Below are 22464 nucleotides of genomic sequence, written 5' to 3'. Positions count from 1 at the left end.
CCATATTTAGTTGTAGACTAAAGCCATCTTCTTTTATTGGCTAAGAAACATCACAATGACTCAATCTTCATTAAAACGACTGTCTTTTTTTGGACCAGACTGCTTTAACATTACCATCACATGCACCCCTGGGCTTATTCCTTTCATTTCACCTTGCCTTCACTTTCCCACGGTCACCATATCCCTCACTCCTTCTTTAAGACTTGTTTTAAAACCCTGCATTGTCACTCAACATTTTTACCACTGCGAAAAGAAACCAGGTAGTCAAGAGTGTTTTATTGTCAATTGTCTCGGATAGGACAATGAAATTCTTACTTGCTGCAGCACAACAGAACATGTACACATAGTACACAATGGGGGAAAAAACATTCAGTGTGTATATATACACAGTCACGCATACTCAATAAATAAACAAATATAGTCCGCTGATATCAATGTGTGACAGGTTTTGCCTTCAATCTTTTATCCTCTGCTATTGGCAATGGTGCAATGCCAAATATGTGCATTCTAAAAAGCATACTTGGACTCGGAGAGAGTAGTGTTCGAAGGACTCTTTTCTGTCTCATAAAACTGTTTTCAACTGTCCCCTCTCTTGTTAAGATATCGATGATTGTGCGTCAAATATCTGCCAAAATGGAGGCATGTGCATCGATGGAATTGATGCATATAGCTGCAAGTGCCTAATAGGCTTTACCGGGAAGCACTGTGAGATTGGTGAGTATTCCTGAGCATACAGAGCAAGGGAATCACAGTGTAACAGAGCATGGTGTCAAAGCCTACACTGAGCAGAGTGCAACAGCAGAGCATTAACAATATTCTTTGGGAACTTGGTTCCAAAAGAGTAATGTTATGATGGAGAAGCTGTGGAGACATAGTGTTATGAGGCAATACTAAGCAGGGCATAGAATAATAATCAGATGACTCACAATAACATTGGGTAACTGGGTTATGCTGAGTTTGATTATACAAATACATTTTGAGATGATTCAGAATGCCAGAAATCAAAGCTAAAATGTTCATGGGTTCTATGGGCAATTAGGTCATTCGGCCCATCAAGCATACTCTGCCATTCAATCATGGATGATCTATCTTTCCCTCTCAACCCCATTCTCCTATATTCTCCTCATAACCCTTGACACTCTTAATAATCAAGAATCTGTTAATCATCACCTTAAAAATATCCATTGACTAGGCTACAGCCATCTGTGGGAATGAATTCCACCGATTCACCTGACTAAAGAAACTCCTCCTCATCTTTTTAAAGGTACGTCCTTTTATTCTGAGGCTATGGCCTCTGGTCCTAGACTCACCCACTAGTGGAAACATCCTCTTCGCATTCACTATATCCAGACCTTTCACTATTCGGTAAGTTTCAATGAGGTTCCCCCTCATTCTTCTAAACTATATGAGTAGAGGCCCAGTGCCTTCAAACGCTCATCACATGTTAACCCAAACATTCCTGGGATCATTCTAGTAAACCTCCTCTGGACCCTTTCTGATGCCAGCACATCCTTCCTCAGAAATGGGGCCCAAAACTGCTCGCAATGCTAAAATGTTTCAAACTGTTACTGACATGGTGTCTAAGTTTAATACACAGGGCCTATATTCTAACACATGTAAGATGACCTGGTCTCTGTCAGTAAGTTGCTTATGTCTCTAACTCCATGACTTGTGGTTTCCGATTACAGCTGACTCCTTGTGTAAGAGTAAAGAATGTCAAAATGGTGGTGTCTGTGATATAAACAATGGAACGGCAGTGTGTATTTGTCAGAAGGGCTACACTGGAGAAAGCTGTGAAAATGGTAAGCTCACTTTCCAGCTTTTTTTTTTTCTCCCTTCATTCCTCACTTAATCTCTAAGTGTACATTTCTGCCAGTCACTTTTTTTTTGCTCTGCATGGACCTATGTTTATCTTCCTCCCTCAATGTCACATAATAATCCATAGTTTCAGCACCTGGGCAAAAGCCAGTTGGGCTGCTCTCCTGATCATTAAACCCAGCCAATATTAACAGGCAGGAAGTCAATAACCAAAACATAAATGTTGGGAGAGCTCAGCCTGTCAAGCAGCATATGTGGAAGGAGGAATCAGTTAATGTTGTGGGTCAGAGACCCTTCCTCAGAACGTGGAGAGTGGTGGAGGCGTGTCAGTTTTTAAGGCAGATCAGGTGGGCTGGGGGGGGGGGGGGGGGGGGGGGAGAATGAGGGTTAAGGTATTAGTGAAGACAGATCGGGTGATATGGAACATAAATACTGACTGTCAGTGAGACATTTTAAAGAAATAGGATGAGACGGGACATAAGCATGATAATGGGAATCAATGGGAGAGCAGTTTAACTGGATTTGGAACATTCAACGTTCAACGAAGTGCAAGTGAATCACAGCTTCTCCTGGACTGATTGTTTGTGTCCTTGAATGGTTGGAAGGGAAGAAGTGAAAGAACATGTCTTGCATCTCCTCCAGTTGCGTTGGAAGGTGCACTGGGATGGGGAGCGGTGAGCGAGGATGGACGAATAGACCAAGAAGTGATGAAGTGAGTGATTCCTGTCAAATGCAGAAAGGATAGAAGAGGAGAAGATGTTTCTGGTGATGGGATCATGTTGGAGCCAACGGAAATTATAAAGGATTATATGTTAAAGGATTATATGTTAAAGGCCAAGGCTGGTGAGGTGGAAGGCTAATTCTATCTGTGACCTGCCCAGTGGAAAGGGGGTGAGAGCAGACATGCAGGGAGGAAATGTGGTTCAAAGCTTTGATGCATAGGGTAAGCCACATTTTTGGAAGAAAGAGGACATTTCAGAGGTGGAAAGCTTCATCATTGGAACAAATATGACAGAGGCAAAGACGTTGGGAGAAATGAAGGGTGCCTTTGCTGGAAGCAGAGGAGATGATGTATAGTAAGGTAGCTGTGGAAGTATGTGGGATTGTGAATGATGTCAGTGGTTAAGATGGAGACACAGAGATCCAGAAAAAGAAAGGACGTGTCAGTGATGGACCATATAAATATGAGTGCAGGATCTATCTCTCTCTCTCTCGCTCTCTCTCTCTCCCTCTCTCACATACACATTCTTTCACTCTAACTCTTGCTCTTTATCTCACCAATGGTCATTTGCCATTTCTTTCATCCTCATTTTTTTTATGCTTCCTGTCCTGTTGGTTTAAGCTTTACTACTTGTACCTCACCCTCTAGTTTTTTTTAATTGCTGATGAGTTTCATAAGTATGTGGGAAAAAAAGAGGAATACAGACTGAAAGGCACACTTCAGAATCCATTTGCTGCCAAAACAATGTTTGAATTTTAAGACTGGGAAAGAACTGAAGGGTCAGTGTGGACAGTCTGAGCTAGTGCTATATCCCTGGCTCAGGAGATTTGGCTGCGGCAGTGTAGATGGATCTTGCTCTTTACTCCCCTTTGGGATGTAGCAACATTAGGTATTGTTGGATTAAAGGGAGTTGGACTGAGTCTACATCCTAGAATTGCCATGGGAGTGTTTAACAGGATGGTTTAGAGGAAGCTCATTTCAACAATGTCTATCTGCAATGAGGGCGTCTGATGGAGGAGTGCCACACTGTGGAAATTTGTGGTGTTTCTGCAATTTCTGTGCTTCTTTTCCCCAGTAATGCAAGCAACAAGTTTTATTGACCCTGCGATTGCAATGAGACCCTTTCTCACGTGCTGGGAGGTAGTTTGAGATGGGCTCTTCCTCGAGGAAATTCTAATGGAGTCAAAGTGGGCATTCAACATATAAAATTTGGAATAAATATGTTTTGTAAAATTCAGTATTAAGTGGATCCCAATTCATAAGATTTGGGTCCTCATGTTGTGCTTTCCTGTATTCTAGAAACGAATGAGTGTAACTCCAACCCATGTCTGAATGGAGGAGAGTGTATTGACTTGATTGATAATTACACCTGTCTGTGCCTTCAGCCGTTCACTGGAAAACACTGTGAGACAGGTAAGAGGAGGGCACGTCTCTAACCAGGATCAGTAAACCAAGTCAGTGAGTACCAGTGCATGCAGCGTGGAAGCTCATCACTGGTTCATCTCAGTGAACGTACAGCCAACATCGACACGTTCAACTCTATAATATTATAACTCTAAATATAAATAGGTTCTGGGCTCTGTGGGGGAACTCCTGCAAAAAAGTAGATATTGAAGGGCTGGTAGACATAAGTGCTGGAGAAACTCAGTGGGTGCAGCAGCATCTATGGAGCGAAGGAAATAGGCAACGTTTCGGGCCGATATTCTTCTTCAGCTGGCTGGGTCATGAGTAACAGCCTCACAAATACTGCAAGGTTTGTGGAGGGTTGTGTAAGGAAGAAACATGAGTGATGTTAAGAGTATAAGAATTTACTGAATTGATGGTATGATGAAAGTTCAGTGTGGACAGGGGTCTATTCTGAACGGGTTGTGTTGCTCTGAAGCAGGAAAGTTTACTGAAATCTAGCACTTGTATTTACTATAAATATTATGAATATAGAATATCTTTGAAATTAAAAAATGTGCACGTAACACAACCAGGTGGAAAAACACAGTTGGATTTTGTTCTAATTGAAGGATCCTAAGCCACGACTTTACTTTCTCCAAAGATGAGAGCACAACATTGAACGCCTGCCAGCCAAACCCATGTCTGAATGGCGGTAGTTGCAACGAGACCGAAGGTGGCTACTTATGCAACTGTCCGGAGGGGTTTACAGGTCGTGACTGTGAGAATGGTATGTGTACCTTCTGCTGTGGTCACATGCATTGTGAGCAGCCTGAGACTCACCTTAACGGAACTCCAGCATCAGCTGTTGGTACAGTGCCTGCTGTGGACCTTGACATTTGAGCTTTTCAGAGTAGATTTGCATTAAGTTCTATCTGTTGTTACCAGTGCATTTCAAAGGTCACCTCAACCCTTGACTTTATTGTATATCACTGTTCCAGTTTATATCCTAGTTTCATTTATATTTCTGCAGCTGCACTGTTCCTGAGTATTTCTAAGTAAACTCAATTTTCGCCCCTTTGCCTCTTCCCCGCTGTTGTCCCCCGCTGAGTATTTCCCCTACATTTTTCCATGCCTGGCAAGTGCTCTGCCTTCTGCATGCACTCTTCCAGATAGTCAATGTCCACTTCATACCATCATCTTTTGTTGCATTTGTTCATGGTGTTGATTATGTTCATGGTATTTTTGCAAGTTGTTGCAAGTTTGTCAACATCTTTATTCATTGAGCGATTGTCCTCGGTGCTGTTTACACCAAACCCAACTTGATATTTTCATCAAATTTACAAATATGTTTTCTTGTTCTAAATCATGGTCAATTATTAACAAAAGTGCAGCGCCGATCATTGTGGGACCCTGGCTTATCTCCCACCGAATCCCACCCTTCCCGATTCTCTTACTGTCTTTCAGTACAAGAACACATGAAAACAGGAGTAGGAGTAGGCCATTTAAACCCTCAAGCATGCTACACCATACAATATGATCATGGTGGATCTTTGCTCAATCCTCCTCTATGATAAGTCTCCATAGTCCTCAATTCCTCAAATTATATTTCCCTGTCTACCTTAAATATATCATGAGATAAGACCTCCACCAACCTTGGGGATAGAGAATTGTGGAGAGTTCTATGAATCTCAACTTCTGGTGTTGTGACCTTATCCAGCAATTGTTTGTGCATCCTCCATTCCAGACTTTCATCTCATTGCCCTGAACCCAAATGTAACTGAAATATTTTGTCGTTCCTTACCGACAGAGGTGCTCCAACTTTGCAATGCCCACCACCAGTGCCCCCATGGTGCTTCCTGCGCTGAATATGGAGGAACGTATCGCTGCATCTGTCCGCAGGGATCCAGCGGGAAAGATTGTGAGTTATCTACGAGTTACTCAGAAAGCAATGAATAGTAGTGAAGGCTCTGCACTCTCACCAAGACTGTAACCAACTTGGACAGGGAGGAGGTTGAGGCTGGAATAATGTCAGCAGAAATGTGGGTTTGGGGGGGTTTGGAGGATATCAGGTTTACTGAGTGACACAGTGAGGGAATTGGGGTGATGTCGGTAGAGAGACAGTAACATGGTGTGCCCGGCAGAAGGATTAATGACAGACAGAGTGAGGGAGATAGATTAATATCAGTTAAGGAGGAGTCAATAAGAAAGGAGATAGAGGGAGGAATCAATGATAATGTGAGACATGAATTAACATCTGCAGAGGTGCAGCCAGTATCATGGGAACAAGTGGTTATACTGCCATGTAATTTTAAAAGGTATTATTTTTGATCAAAGTATTTTTCTCCGATCATACTAAATTACGTTGCTTTGTTTTGATGCCACTCAAGTGTTTTTGCATGTCTGTGTTGTAACTCTTGCTGTATCAGTTGTTGCCTTTTTCTCATTGCATCATATTCTTTGCTTCAATTCGTATTGTTGCAAATCAACTCTGAACACCTTCCATAACTCTATTATCGTTCTGAAACTGAGCACTTACAACTTCAATCCATGTGCTCGAAAACATTTTCCATTAAAACTACTCTTTGTCATTGTTTCAGTTATACAAGCTAGCACTTCACAAACGCTGCCAGGGACCTAGACATTTATTCTCATCTTAAATCCTCATCATTTTCTTAGTTCTCCCCATAAATGTCTTCACTACTTGCCTCTTATTAAATCCTCTCACTTCATTGATGTGATTTCCTGGATCACTAAGGTTATAAAATCCACTCCTAACTTGTGTTGGAAGGAACTGCAGATGCTGGTTGAAACTGTAGACACAAAAAGCTGGAGTAACTCAACGGGACAGACAGCATCCCATTCCTTCTCTCCAGAGATGCTGCCTGTCCCACTGAGTTGCTCCAACTTTTTGTGTCCCACTCCTAACTTTTATTGTAGGGGTAGATTACTATATAGTCAGTCTTCAGACATGAGGGATAAGGACAAACGCTTCTTGCAGCAATGACTTAGGTCACTGGGAAAGGCAGTGAAGGATAGCCATGACATTCAGTGGTCCACCCTCTATGGATAAAACAACTTCCATCTCAGTTTCTGTTTGTCAAAACCTTGACCCATCCTGTCCGCTCTGCCCTCACTAACTATTGATACTGCACTACTTTCCAGTACAACATCAAACGCAATCCATCTCAAATCAAAGAGGATTCACTGGACACCACAGGAGAGGTCTCTGGGTGAAAGCACAATATTTGTAACAACTCCACATACTTGTGAGGTCAACCTCACAAGTATGTGGAACCACGGATAATAAGGTCTTAGTACGGAGCTCCTGACTGTCTTGTACCCAGCAATAGATGTCATGCCCCTAAATTAACTTGGCACAGGCAATTCATTCGGTTTTATAATCTGAGCTTTTGTCTTTGAAATTTGGAGGAAGGTGAGAAGGGGGCAGCTGTGTAAATCAATGAGGTAATCCAAGGATCTAGCTGAACTGGAGGCAGGGAGTTTGTGTTTGATGTCACATTGCCTCTCCTGTTCTGCTGCCATCACTTCAGTAGACTTTCCACAGAAAACCCTGAAAAATGTTACAGGAGGTACAGAAAGCATTTGGAAAAAAGCATTAAGAAAAATCTACCTTGATCTTGATCTAGAAGAAATACTGAAAGTTTGTTTGTTTTTGCAGTGGTGCAATGGCGCCACCTATGAAGGAAGTTTGTATTTCAGGATTATCCCTGAGTGAATTAATCATTCTCACCGTAAAGCATTGCAAGTGACTGGGGTAACTGTATGATCGCTATATAAGCCTGGCATAAAACTGTTTGTTTTGGTGTAGGCATAGGTATATGTATATTTTTCAATGTAGGTAGTTTAGCAGCTTCCTGTTGCTTCATGTAATTGCTCAAGGCGCATGCATAATGCCAAATGTTCTGTTTATTGGCTGCAGGGTTCAATTGGGATTCAGTGCGATACATTTAAAGCCCGTCTCTGTCACTTAAAGATGATCTTCGCTACTTAAAGCTTGCATTTACCACACAAGACAGCACCAGCTCTTAAAGCTAGTTTCCAGCAGTTGAAGCTACATGTACTACATCAAGCTAGCATGCGTCGCTTAAAAGGGGTTACAACAGAAAATACTGTGAATACTCTTTGTCAGGCAGCATCAATGGAGAGAGAAACATCAATATGAAACATAGTTTTTTTTCTTGTTTGCAGTGATCCCATCCCCTTGTGACTCCGATCCCTGTCAGAAAGGAGGCACTTGCAAGGAATTGGATGGCTCCTATACCTGTCAATGTCCACCAGGTGTCAGTGGACTGCACTGTGAAAAAGGTCTGTTTTATTTCTGCTTTGTTTTCTTCCAAGTACTTGTAAACAAAAGACCATTCAGATGCTCTGCATGATCCATCTGGCCTCACTTTACGGAGTGTGCTAATCATTGGTGTACTTTCCAATTTAATAAGCATCTTCTCCCCATCATCATTTCGTTGTCTCTTACTGCATTTCGTTGTCTCTGTTCTGTACACTGCACAATGACAATAAAGTTGAATCTGAATCTGAATAAAGTGAGTGTGAGACGAATATTGATATTCCTAGTAATGCCAGCTGATATGCACCAAAAATGGTATAATATTTCAGCACCAACTTGATATTGAGGATGAGGGAACATATGGATAACATGGTAGATAACAAGTACAGCTATGCGCACCACTCTGAGTTTGAGTTGAGGTTGGTTGATTACGAAGCAAACTGAAAGCATTATTCTGAAGTTGAACTGTACTTAGTTTGTCCTGATATTTCATGATAGTGCCATGGAGGGAGATCTTTGCCTTATGTACAACTTCTTCCGCACCTCAGCTGCGAGAAAACTGGTGCCATGTTGAAGATACTCTATACTTAACTCACGCAATAACTGACTGGGAATGGCGCAATAGAAAATTGTGTTAATGGCTTGCTGACCTAAACTGCATCTGACCTGGAAGTGCTTAACTGGATCCTTTAGAGGGAGTTTACTACATGCTTAACCCATGGCAAGCCTTAATTAGGAGTATATGATGGGGGAAAGCACAGAGAGTTCTACCCTGTATCTAATCTTCCAAAACCTCGGGTATTATCTCAGATTCAGATTCAAACTTTATTGTCATTGTGCAGTGTACAGTACAGAGACAACGAAATGCAGTTCGCATCTCCCCAGAAGAGCGAACATAGAATATGAGCAATAAATATATATATGTACGTACAGTCGTCGTAGTGCAATTTATCTGGTGGAAGGAGTGTCCGGGGTGGGGGGTGACTGGCCATCACCGAGTGTAGAGTTAAGTAATGTAACAGCCGCAGGGAAGAAGATGTTCCTGGACCTGCTGGTCAGGCAACGGAGAGATCTGGAGTGCCTCCAGGATGGGAGCAGATGGGATATCTGATTCACCATGCCTAGTTATTGTTGGAGTATATATCTCCTACATTTAGATAATAATCTGCCTTTTGATTTCTCTTACCAAAGTGCATGATCTCATAATTCCCCACATTAAACTTAATTGGCCAGGTTTTCACTCAATCATTCAATGTATCCCAATCATGTTGCAGGTTCATTATATTCTCATCACAACATGCCCTTCAGTCGTCTTCATATAAAATAATTTTTTTCTCCATTCCCTCAGAAAGACTCCGCTCCTGTGCATCCAGTCCATGTCGGAATGGTGGAACCTGCAAAGAGGCTCCCGGAGGAACTTACCAGTGCACCTGTTTGTATCGATTCACTGGCAAGAACTGTGAGACAGGTACGTCCAGGAGATAATGTAAAGTGGGCCCGAACACCAGTGGGGCATGCAGCTGCATATGAGAATGGAAGAACACTAATTTTAAAGGAATCCCAAAGAAAATTGTTTTGGATTTAAATAATCACTGTCAAGGAGGTAGATTAGACATATTAATATGAAAATTGCACTCCTGTAATACATAACAGAGTCTTCCACTTTGAAGACAATTATAGCACTACCACTGTAATACAATTGTGCTTCAGATTATAGTCAGCACCCCAGTAACACTAGGATGTAAAGTATCACACTCATAGACAGTTTGGTAAAGCTATAAAACACTGTAAAAAGTGAACACCCATGTATGTTAACAATGTCATAGAATTGTTGTGTGACTGTTATGTGATTTCTGTCTCACAATCACACACAATAATACTTTATTAGCCAAGTATGTTTTGCAACATACGAGGAATTTTATTTGCCAAGTCAGTCATACAAATCAAAAGTAACAGAACACACAAAATCCATTTTAACATCAACTTCCACCACAGTGACTCCTCCACATTCCTCACTGTGATCGAAGGCGAAAAAAAGTTCATCTCTTCCCCTCTTTGCTCAGGGGCCTCAAGCCCTCCGTTGGCGGGATTATTTTGACTCTTGTAACCGGCAGCGTTTGGGCCCTCCACACCGTGGGCGATCAGCTCCTGCATTGGGGGAATGTCAGCTCCCTCGCGTCGGTAATTGGACCCCGGGTCGGGGCTGGTCCAGCCTCTGCGTCATTGGAGCTTCCCGACTCGGTCTCTCCCGAGACTGCGAGCTCTTGATGGTAAGTCCGCAGGCCGCAGTTAGAGCAATCCCAAGGCCACGCCCCGCGGTGGGGCTCAAGTCAGTCCGAGGAGGCCTCCAGCTCCATCAATGGTAGTCCGCAGAGCGACCGGAGATGCGACCCAGAAAATTAATCTCATCTCCGGCAAGGTAAGAGACTGAAAAAAAGTTTCACCCCGACCCCCACATAAAACAAACCGGAGAACATTTACACAAACTTTCAACATATACTAAAAAAATTTTAAAAGACGAAAAAACAGACAGACTATTGGCAAGGCTGCCAATCGTGCGGCGTCCCTGAAGGTCTGACTCTCATTCTGCCTCTTTCTCATCTGTCCATTTGTAGCTGACTGTTAGTGCTCTTCTTCTCTGTGTAGGTAAACCGGACCCTTGCTCCTCCAGCCCCTGCCAGAACAGTGGCACCTGCTTCCATTACATTGGAAAATACAAGTGTGAGTGTCCCAGAGGATTCACAGGACGGCACTGCGATACAGGTACACTGGCAACTCTGTTCCTTCACAGTTACAATATAGCACTTCATATTATACAGACCACCGATGAAACATTGTCTCCGACTAACAGGATTCCATGGAAGCAAATCCATTCCTGTGGAATATCTCTTTTGTACTCTCAATACTGAAAATCCCTTCCTATTGACTCGCATTCTATAGAATTCCAGTGGTTGAAAGTCCATCCCGTTTATTCTCAATGTACAGAATCCCGATGGACCAAATGCTTACATTTTGCTTCAACTCTTTGTAATTCTAAAGAATCACATCTTTCTTGCTCACCCTTCTTTTGAAAGTCCCAGTGGTACCTAAGCGGTAGAGTGGTGTAGGTAGTGGAGCTGCTGTCTCCCAGCTTCAGAGACACAGATTTGTTTCTGACCTTTGTTGCTGTTGTGTTCTTCCTGAGACTTTGAGTGTTTCACCTACATTCCACACATATCTCAAAGATTTTCAGGTTGGTAGATGAATTGGTCACCTGTAAATTGTCCCTCATGTGTAGATAAGGGATATAATCTGCAGAGAGGTGTTGGGAATGTGGGGGGAATAAAATTGGTTGGGAAAGGATTCATGTAAAAGTGGATACTTGGTGGTTGCCTCAGACTTGGTAGGTTGAAGAACGTCTTTGTTTCTGTGTTTCCCCTTTCTATGACTCTGTGGAATTACACCATGTTGATGAATGACAGTGAACTCATGTGACTTCACATTCTTTAAGAAAGTAGAGGGTAGTGAACAGAGTTATTCTGGCTGGAGGTCTGTGACCAGTTGTGTTTCGCAAAGATTTGTACTGGGACATTAGTCGCTTGTAATATATATATAAACAAGTTGGATGTAAATGCAGATGGGTTGGTTAGTAAGTTTGCAGGCGTCATCAAAATTGATGGATTTTCAGACAGTGAGGAAGGCTGAAGTAACACTACATCTGTTCCACCATTTCTCTTGTTTCCCTCTACAAATGGACACTTTTCATTGCTTCTTAGTTGGTTCTAATCTCTGAATTCCTCACCAATTAAAATACTAACCTTATCTGCCAAATCCTACATGATCCTCCCTCCCGGAGTCTCCATCTTGTAGTCTCCTCTCTGAATCGGGTGATTATTGATATTGGCATGAATCCGATTCTGTGGGGAACACAGCTCAGTCGCAGAAGGCCAAACCCTAATTCATTAGTTCTTTCAGCCTTAAAACATCTTGTTCCTGCAGAGGTGGACTGCGGAATTCCCAGTGAAGTGAAGCACACAGAGCTCCTCATTTCTTCGACCAAGTATGGCTCCGTTGCTCAGTACATTTGCGAAGCTGGATTCATTGTGCAGCCCAGTACTGGGGAGAGTACCTGCCAACTGGATGGAAGATGGAGTGAAGCACCAATCTGTGATGGTGAGTGGCCTGTCACACCAGAGTCATGGTGCTATTCCCACTGAAAATATATTCAGAGGATTAAATGACGTTGCTGTCTAATTGTGATGACATTTAGAATAATGGATACGGAGAAGCTGGTTATGAATTGGAATCAAATTGAGATATTTGATTGTTTGATATTTGATTGTTAAAGAATAATGGTATCCTGGAATCATCCCACACCAGAGATTTTGACCTTTCCATTTGTGATTCCATAGCAATTCTAGGTTGAGTTGTTGCTTCCTCTATGAAATCAGTTCCTAAACTATCTGGACACACACTTGTCAACAGCTTTCTTTCCCGGAGTAAATATGAAGGATTTATCCAGCAGGTTAGCTAATAAATGCCTCAACTCTTCTAGTTCTTCATTTTAGGCAAACCTCTGTGATCTCTTAAGATGTGCAAAGTTTGTAAACGCATACCTCCAGATAGAGGGACAACTTCTGTAGTTGTACAAAGGGTGGTTCATATTGTTCTGATAGTGAGGTAGGATTAGGGTTGTACAGGTTAGTTCAAGAACCTATCGGTTTCAAAAAGTAGCTCCTGAACCTGGTGGTGTGGTCTGCATCTCCTGCCTGGTAGTAGCGGCAGGAAAAGGGCACGAGCCAGATGGTGGAGATCCTTAATATTGGATGCTAATATTGCTAATATTGAGACAGAGCCTCATGTCGATGCTTTTGATACAAGGCGGGCAGGGCTGCGTCCTTGAAATGACTGGGCTTAGTCCTCTGCTCTCTGAGGCCGCTTGCATTCCTATGCATTGGATTTGCCATACCACACCATGATGCAATCAGCCCGGTTCACTAGGCACAAAAGCTGAGTAGATTTTGCAGAGGGTCCTTAAGCTTATTGCATGTTTGTGGCACCCATGAGTTATGTTGGGTTATCTTTGGCTGTGTATGTGTGTTGCTCTTGACTTTATTGGTTTAGAGGGAGTCTGCATTAGATTATTTAGTTGGGACAGGGGAGGAGGTGTTGAGGATGAGGATAATTAGTGGTTTACAACTTTACTCAGTTATCTGGAGTACTCTTACACTAATAGGATTTTATAAATCCAAAGAATACAGAAGGTCTCAACGAACCCAAGTGCTCTTAAAAAAATAATTTTAACCATGATGCATATTGTGCTCTTGGGGTTCTTCAGTTTGTTTTGAGTTGGTGCTCATCACTTTACGATGTACACAGGATATCATTGAGTCTATGGTTTGATTGGATATTCTTATTTTATTGTGTTGTCCAAGGTGTTCTTGGGACATTGGAACGTATTGTGTGTCCATAATGTTTATTGTGTTGGTGCCGAAACAGATATTGGGTAATGGATTGAATGGGAAGATGTACAAAGTTTATTGTATTTTGAGGGCACCTGCGTTTATTGATTTATATATGGTCATAAGTGATAGGAGCAGAATTAGGCCATTCAGCCCACCAAGTCTACTCTGCCATTGAATAATGGCTGATCTAACTCTCCCTCCTAACCCCAAGTCTTTGAGTTTATTGGCTTGTATGAGGTTAATGAGTTAATTATATTGTTTGTGGTGTCTTTGGGTTTAATAGATTCATTTGTATCCATGCATGTATCAGTTTGTGTGGTGCACTCAGCCATTTGTGGTAGGTATTGAACAGAGCAAAGATGCCACAAACATCCACTCTTTAGGCCACATGGCCAATGTGCAAACAGACTTAGAATGAAATGTTTTTATACAGACAGGCTTTGCCAAAGAAGTGCTGTTAACTTGTTAATAACGTCTCTTTCCTCAGAAATCGATGAATGCTCTTCAGAGCCCTGTTGGAACGGTGGGAGCTGCAAGGATGGGATTAATAGCTTTGTGTGCGAGTGTCAGAAAGCATTCACTGGAACATTTTGTGAGTCAGGTAAGTGGTGAAACTGCATTCCTTGGACTGAGGAATAAATCGCTTAATGGGGAAACAAATCAATTCTCTTTGATAATATTTTTATAACTGCATGGTATTTTATGCAATCTTAAAATGATGAAGTAAATGAAATACAAAGAAGGACCCCTCAATGTTATTTCAACAAGCATTTTTCGATGTCATCACAATTTCTATATGGGAAAGAAGATTCCTCTACACTCTCCTACGTGATTTAAGGTGTAAAATAAACAGCAGTGCATAGAAAGAAAGGTGCAAAGAAAATTCTCTCTTCATTACCCCACAAACACAATTGAATTTCACACAGAGAGTGGTGAATCTCTGGAACTCTCTGCCACAGAAGGTAGTTGAGGCCAGTTCATTGGCTATATTTAAGAGGGAGTTAGATGTGGCCCTTGTGGCTAAAGGGATCAGGGGGTATGGAGAGAAGGCAGGTAAGGGATACTGAGTTGGATGATCAGCCATGATCATATTGAATGGCGATGCAGGCTCGAAAGGCCGAATGGCCTACTCCTGTACCTATTTTCTATGTTTCTATGAATGAGGGATCTTTTTTAAGCCAGTTATATTGGAGCCAATCCTCATCCACATTAGTGAAGGCGGCATTCACTAGCTTAGTTTTGCAGCACAATCATGATAAGCAGACACAAGAATGAATGAATGAATGAAGTGAATTAATACTTTGAATTAATTCTTTATTGTCACATGTGACAAGTCACAGTGAAATTCTTTGCTTGCATACCCAAGGTATGTGAATAGTCGCCACATAAAGGGCTCAAACAAATTTACAAAGAGACTGCAGATGCTGGAATCTTGAGGAAAAAACAAACTATTGGTAAAAATTCAGTGGGTCCGATGATCGTTCAGATCAGGATGCATCCAGAGGGAAATGGACAGATGACGTTTCAGGTTGGGAAAAGGGAACCAAACCAGAAATGTCTTCCATCCATTTCCCACCACAGATGTTGCCTGATCTGTTGAGATTCGCCAACATCTTCAGACCAACTTGCCTATGACAACCAAGATACTGGTCCCACTAGCCTACTCGCCAGTCCAATAATCCATTTGGCCCTCAATGTCCATACTAGCCCTCTGGAAACCAGTCCCTTCAGCCCACAACACCCATACTAGCACTCCAGAAAGCCCCCCCACTGGCCACCAATATTGGAATTGGTGGAGAGGTGGAATATTGCATTGGGGACCAGCCCTCCCATGTGATGCTGGGACCCAACGGGCCCCACTTAGTCTAATATAATATATTTACTAATGCCAGAATTAAAAAGCACTGTAGCTTCACCTTTGTCAATGATTTCCTAATATGCCTTTTGCCACATGATGTTTCTGACTATCTGGTAATACTGGATTCTTTTGTGTTGTTCCCTAGCTGTGAATCCCTGCCGTCTCAGCCCTTGTGGTGCCCGTGGCTTCTGTCGGAGTGTGAATGGGTCGTACGTCTGCACTTGCAAAGTCGGGTACTCTGGCAAGCATTGTAACGCAGGTCAGTGCAGAGCAGTCATATGCCATTGGCTCGTTCATAAACACAAGAGAGATGGAACAAAGGAGCATCAATGGGGAGAACATGAGTGAAAAGTGAAGCAGATGTAAATGTTACCAGAACAATTTTGTTCTGGGGGAAATGTTACCAAAATAGCAAATACCAAAAGGCATAAGTTGAGAGGGGCAAAGTTTAAAGGAGATTTGCAGGATAGGTTTTTATTAAAGAGGGTGGTGAGTGCTTGGTATGCGCTGCTAGGGGTGGTAGAGGTAGATAAAATAATGATATTTTAAGACTTTTGGATAGGCATATGGATAGGCAGGGAATATACAGATATGGATTATGTACAGGCAGATAAGAATTGATCTTGGCATTGTGTTCTGCACAGACATACTGGGACAACCGGCTTTATCCTGTGCTCTACTATTTGTTTTATGTTCTAAGAAAGGGCTGTTATCTTTATATTTGTTTGGGATAGAGTCCCAAGTTTTCACGTAGGCTATGGAATTAATGATGGGAAAAGGAAGGGGTTTAAATGTGTGGATTCATCTCCTTTCCTTACAGCATTTTGTACCCCTCTCATTGGAAGTGGGAGGAGGGGGAGGGCACAGTGGGGACGTAGTGATAATATAAAGAAGCTGGTAATGTAAAGCGACAAGTGATATCAGTGATGTTTAAACAGGAACTGCAGATGCTGGAAAATTGAAGGTAGACAAAAATGCTGGAGAAACTCAGTGGATGAGGCAGCATCTATGGAGCGAAGGAAATAGGCGATTTTTCAGGTCGAGACCCTTCTTCAGCCTGATGTGTGGTGGGGGGGTGGGGGAGGGAAGAAGAAAGGAAGAGGCGGAGACAGTGGGCTGTGGAAGAGCTGGGAAGGGGAGGAGAAAGAAGGAGAAAGCAGGGGCTACCTAAAATTGGAGATCAATGTTCAAAATCATATCAAAAGTGATATCAGTGAGATGCTCCTTTTACCTCATTTCCCAGAACTCGCTCCACCTGCAGAACTGAGAGTGGAGAAATCTGAAGAAAATGCCATCGAAATCTCGTGGCAGGCACCAGGAGCTGACAGCACCCAGGACTTGATCGATGGCTTTGCAGTAACGTACACATCGTACAACGGGGAGATGCGCAAGACCGACTTTGTTGACAAGAGCAGGTCACGCCATTTGCTGAGATCACTATCACCGGGAAGACTTTACAACATCTCCATTTTCTCAGTGAAGCGTAACGTTAATCAGAATGACATCAGCAAACCTGCTGTGCTGCATGTGTGGACAAGTATGATCGCTTTGCTCTCTGTTAACTCAAAATGCCATGCAATACCATTTGTGTCCATTTTAGATCTTTACAGAGCTTGGCCTGTTTGTTTTCCCTCTGTCGGCACAAAGAAAACAGGCCTTGGTTTCAGTTGGATGCTTTGCAATTTTCTGTTTGTGCCTTAGATACATGTTCACTTAATCTTTCATACACTTCTCCTACTGATCAAACTAATATCCCGATAGTAAAATAATTTGCAGCGCCCAAGGATAATGCAATTACACCAGGAATTATATATAATGTTCATATTTGTATTGCAAGGATCATGGAGCAGTGACCTAACACACACCAAGAGTCCCACAATATGATAATGACTAGATAGCATTCACAAATGCAGAAAATGCTGGTAATAGTCATCGGGTCAGGCAGCATCTGTGAATAATGAAATAGATTTAATGTTTCATCGTTCTCATCAAACATCATCAATGTGAATTGTTAATTTTCTTTCCATGTGCACTGATTGACCTGAGGATCTCCAGCACTTTCTACCATTTTTTTTTTTTAATTTGAAGCATGTACAGTTTTTTGTTTTTTTTGCTTTTTTATGGTCTTGTGGTGTTGCCTGAAATTTTCTCAGAGGAGAACTGCCTCTTCCTCAAATGGTACCATGAGATTAATTGCATTTCCCTGTGATAATTCACTCCGGAGCTGTCTGTGTGGAGTTTGCACCTTCACCTTGTGAACACATGGGATTCATCCATGTGCTCTGGTGTCTTCCCACATCTCAAACATATCCATGTTGGTTGGTTAATTGGCCACGGCAAGTTGTTTCTAGGTGGTAAGTGACTAATAGAATCTGTGGGATCTGAAGAGAATATGGGAAGACAAACAAAAAGGGGATTAAGGTAATATTAGTGTAAATAGCTGGTTGGAGGTCAGTGTAGACTCATTGTGACAAAGTGCTTGTTTTTGTGCTGTAACTCTCTATGACTTGATGATTCCCCTGCTGATGGGAAAGCTGCATTCTCTTCTCTGGAATAGTACAGTTTCCAAGTGGATATCAGCAGATTAACCCAACTACATCTCTCTCAGATGTCTTGCTGCTGTACATTTGCAGGGGGCTGTGCAAAATTACTCATTACATACATTTATTCAAATGCCCTCCAAAAATAAATCAAGAGAATGGCAGATTTCTTGTATGAAATTCATCTTTGGTCTCTGTGAGAGTGTTTCATACTTGGTTGTTCAACCTTTATAAATGTCAAGCATTTGGGTGGAGTTGGCTACTGATTCTGACAGTGTTTAACACTTGGCAACAAAGACAAGCTTTGTCATTTTGCATCTGCAGATAAATCCGACCAAAGGTTCGACTAGTCAGCATTTGTCTGGAGAATGTACACCATCAAAAGGGATTAATGGAGATGATGGACAACCCTTTAATTGTTGTGCTATTTTTAAAAATGGGTCTCGGACATTCAATATGATCATGGCTGGCCTTTCAGTTCAGTGTCACTCGACTGCGTAATTCCCATATTCCTTGATTCCACGAATGCCCAGAGTTTATCTCTTAATTATTGTGAAGAGGAGAGTCTGAGCAGAAACTTTAAACACTGCCTGTTGTTCCCTGCCCTTGGTCTGGGATTCACCCCTGGAATCGATTTTAGTTCATCCACCTAAAACATTTGTGTATCTTTCTGTGTTGGCTACTTGCTCGCCCTGTCATACATTTCTTTGTAAAGTAATGGCTTCAAGTAATGGACATTCCTCTTCTTATCCTTAGAACCCGGTCCTATTGGAAATCTATCTTTGGCAAATGTCACTGCTACCAGTATATCCATCGCCTGGTCTTTGTACAGTCCGAAACAGGCAGCGACAAGCACAGTTCGACTGTCCCTGAGGTCTTCTGACTTGGTTAGGGACATAACAGTCCCACTGAGTTCCAATCTCACACGGTACACCTTTGGGTAAGTCTGTATTCTCTGCCTCATCACCATCCAACACTCCTCACCCTTCATGCAGGGAGGCATCCACTGGTGAAAGTATGCCCTAAGCTGAGGTATACATTTGCAAATACAACCTTCTATTAGCAATTACATTTACTGTACTATCTGGATCAAGTTATTTTGGTGGGAGTTGAAGCAGTATTTGGATGCTGCAGTTTCTCCTGTGCCTGAGTTATTGTGGCAAAGATAGACACAAAAAGCTGGAGTAACTCAGCAGTTCAGGCAGCATCTCTGGAGAGAAGGAATGGGTGACGTTTCATGTCAAGACCATTCTGTAGACTCTGAAGATGGGTCTTGACTCGAAACGTCACCCATTCCTTCTCTCCAGAGATGCTGCCTGTCCCGTTGAGTTACTCCAGCTTTCTGGGTCTATCTTCGGTGTAAACCAGCATCTGCAGTTCCTTCCTACATTGTGGCAGAACACAGGTGGGAGAACTCTGACCGAGCTCTCAATACCTGCCAGCCTTTGCTAGGAATCCGAGAGTAGATGTCAAGTGTAAATATTCTAGCAATACCGTGGTCTTGAGCAAGACTGTGCCTTTGGAGTCTAGAGGAACGTCTTGAAACATATCATTCTTAGGGGAATTGACAGGGTTGATATCAAGATGTTTTCACAAGTGGGAGAGTCTTGAATGAGGGAATGTGGTTACATAGTTAGAGGGCAGTCATTTAAAACTGAAATTTCTTCACACAGAAGGTGGCCAGTCCCTTATTCTCTACCCCACAGGGTTGCAGGGACTGGTTCAATAGAAAGATTTAAATTTGAGATGGATGTATTTCTGAAAGTGAGGGATTGAGGTCTGTGGGGATCTGGTAAAGAGGATTTGTTGAGGCCTGGGGTACATCAACTATGATCCGATAGAATGATGGAATGCTTGCAGTGCCCTGCTCAAACCTATCCTGCCTATCTATATAACATTATGGGAGACATAGATAGAGTCAAAGCCTCTCGGCTGCAGATGTCAAATACTATAAGGTGAGAGAGGGGGTGTTCAAAGAAAATTGACAAGGCAAGCCTTTAACATAGAGTGCGGTTGGGGCCTAGAATGTGCTGCCAGGGGAGGAGGTAAAAGCAGATACGACAACAATGTTTAAGAGACATTTAGACAGACACATGAACAGGCAGGGAATGGAGGGATATAGATCATGTATAGGCAAATGGGATTTATTTAAATTGGCATCATGTTCGGCACAGACGTCATAAGCTGAAAGCCTTGTTCCTGTGCTGCACTGGTCCATTTCTATGTGACTATTTTCTAGTGTGTTCATCTTGTGTCCAGAACCAAATATACAAACTGGCTAACAACCGCACACCAATATTAGCCAAGAGAGCTTGCAATGGACAAACTAAGTCCTTTAACTAAATACATTACAAACTTTTCCCATGTGTCTGCCTACAGTGATCTTTCTCCACAAGAACTCTACACAGTGGAGGTTGTGCCACAGATGGGTCTTAAAGGCCAGGACGATCCTTGGAGGGGAATAGCAACACAATCCCTAATTGTGTGGACACGTGAGTTCTTGCATGGTTTCATTGCAATGTAATGAAAATAATTTAGGAGTCACAATAGTTTTTGTTTAAATGCAGAAGAAATGGGCTGTAACTCTTCAAGTTGACTGATGCCAAAACGATGTGTACAGTCACCTCTTGGTGTTTTGCTGTGGCTTATCAAACCTTCACGACTCCTCATTTGAGAAAATAACAGTCGGCAGTCAAAATAGACCAACTAAGTGGAAATTGTCCCTAGTGTGTGTAGGCATGAGCGGACGCGGTGGGCCGAAGGGCCTGTTTCCACGCTGTATCTCCAAAATAAATCTTAAGTCTACTTCCTTCCTCTTCACTGTTAATCACATGATCAACTCTTGTATCATCTCCAAAATGTCTTTGACATGTCCCTCATTTAGGCCTAAATGAATATTTTTTATTACAAAATCAAGGGGCCAGATACTGACCTGTGGAACCATCCCATTAGCACACAAAACCATAAGATAAATACCATTAGCTTTATGCTATTTAGCAAGTTTTAATCTTCTTTAAAACTTCTTTCGTGGAGCAGAATAAGACATAGTAAGGTTATTTGGCCTTGTGTTTAAGAAGGAACTGCAGATGCTGGAAAATCGAAGGTAGACCAAAGTGCTGGAGAAACTCAGCGGGTGCAGCAGCATCTATGGAGTGAAGGAAATAGGGCCGAAATCCTTCTTCAGACTGATGGAGGGAGGTGGGGAGGGGGAGGGGGTTAGAAGAAAGGAAAAAGGAAGAGGAGGAGCCCGGGACTCCCATGGCTATCTAGACTACTATACTTCCCACCCTGCTTCTTGTAAGGACTCCATCCCCTACTCCCAATTCCTCCGTCTACGCCGCATCTGCTCCCAGGACATCGGAAATGTCCTCATTCTTCAGGGAATGGGGGTTCCCGTCCCCTACTATAGATGAGGCTTGCACCAGGGTCTCTTCCATACCCCGTAACCCTGCTCTCTCTCCACATTCCCCCACTCATAACAAGGGTAGAGTCCCCCTAGTCCTCACCTTCCACCCCACTAGCTGTCACAACAAATAGTCCTCTGTCATTTTCGCCACCTCCAATGTGACCCCACCACTCGCCACATCTTCCCATCATCCCCCCCCCCCCCCCCCCCCCCCACCCGTGAGCTTTCCGCAAAGACCGCTCCCTCCGCAACTCCTTTGTCAATTCTTCCCTTCCCTCCCACACCACCCCTTCCCCGGGCACTTTCCCTTGCAACCGCAAGAGATGCTACACTTGTTGCTTTACCTTCCCCCCTCGACTCCATTCAAGGGCCCAACCAGTCATCCAGGTGCGACAGAGGTTCACCTGCATCTCCTCCAACCTCATCTATTGCATCCGCTGCTCTAGACGTCAGCTGATCTACATCGGTGAGACCAAGCGTAGGCTTGGCGATCGTTTCGCCGAATACCTCCGCTCGGTCCGCATTAACCAACCTGACCCGGTGGCTCAGCACTTCTACTCCCCCTCCCATTCCAAATCCAATCTCTCTGTCCTGGGCCTCCTCCATGGCCAGAGTGAGCACCACCGGAAATTGGAGGAACAGCGCCTCATATTCCGCTTGGGCAGTCTGCACCCTAGTGGTATAAACATTGAATTCTCCAATTTCTGGTAGCCCTTGCTGTCTCCTCCCCTTCTCAGCTCTCCCTCAGCCCTCGGGCTCCTCCTCTTCCTTTTTCCTTTCGTGCTCCTCCACCTCCTTAGTCCCCTTGAAATGAATGCTCCATTTGATGGATCCATCTGGGGAGACACCTTGCATTCTACTCAATACCATGCCTAATTATTGATAAAAATGAGCTCAGCCCCCAACCAAGGTATCTTTGGAAAAATTCCCCTCCTGATCCCAGGCCAACATTCCTAATGAAAACCTTCCACCTCACCCATGCTTGGCC

General features: G+C 43.0%; 1 protein-coding gene across 1 annotated transcript in view; it reads left to right on the top strand.

Annotated features, from left to right (window-relative positions):
- Positions 1 to 22464, top strand: part of sned1 (sushi, nidogen and EGF-like domains 1) — an 87361-nt gene that overhangs the window by 43300 nt on the left and 21597 nt on the right. The window contains exons 7-20 of the mRNA XM_055646033.1: positions 601 to 714; positions 1689 to 1802; positions 3839 to 3952; positions 4587 to 4712; positions 5733 to 5843; positions 8135 to 8251; positions 9577 to 9696; positions 10875 to 10991; positions 12207 to 12380; positions 14160 to 14273; positions 15676 to 15789; positions 16774 to 17067; positions 18827 to 19010; positions 20450 to 20562. Of these exons, the coding sequence (XP_055502008.1) occupies positions 601 to 714; positions 1689 to 1802; positions 3839 to 3952; positions 4587 to 4712; positions 5733 to 5843; positions 8135 to 8251; positions 9577 to 9696; positions 10875 to 10991; positions 12207 to 12380; positions 14160 to 14273; positions 15676 to 15789; positions 16774 to 17067; positions 18827 to 19010; positions 20450 to 20562 (1926 nt within the window). The remainder of the gene's footprint in view (positions 1 to 600; positions 715 to 1688; positions 1803 to 3838; positions 3953 to 4586; positions 4713 to 5732; positions 5844 to 8134; positions 8252 to 9576; positions 9697 to 10874; positions 10992 to 12206; positions 12381 to 14159; positions 14274 to 15675; positions 15790 to 16773; positions 17068 to 18826; positions 19011 to 20449; positions 20563 to 22464) is intronic.

This window comes from Leucoraja erinacea, chromosome 14, assembly GCF_028641065.1.
Source record: "Leucoraja erinacea ecotype New England chromosome 14, Leri_hhj_1, whole genome shotgun sequence".
Classification (NCBI taxonomy): Eukaryota; Metazoa; Chordata; class Chondrichthyes; order Rajiformes; family Rajidae; genus Leucoraja; species Leucoraja erinaceus.
The sequence above is the reverse complement of the archived record's forward strand: the minus strand, read 5'-3'. Positions and strand labels throughout refer to the sequence as shown.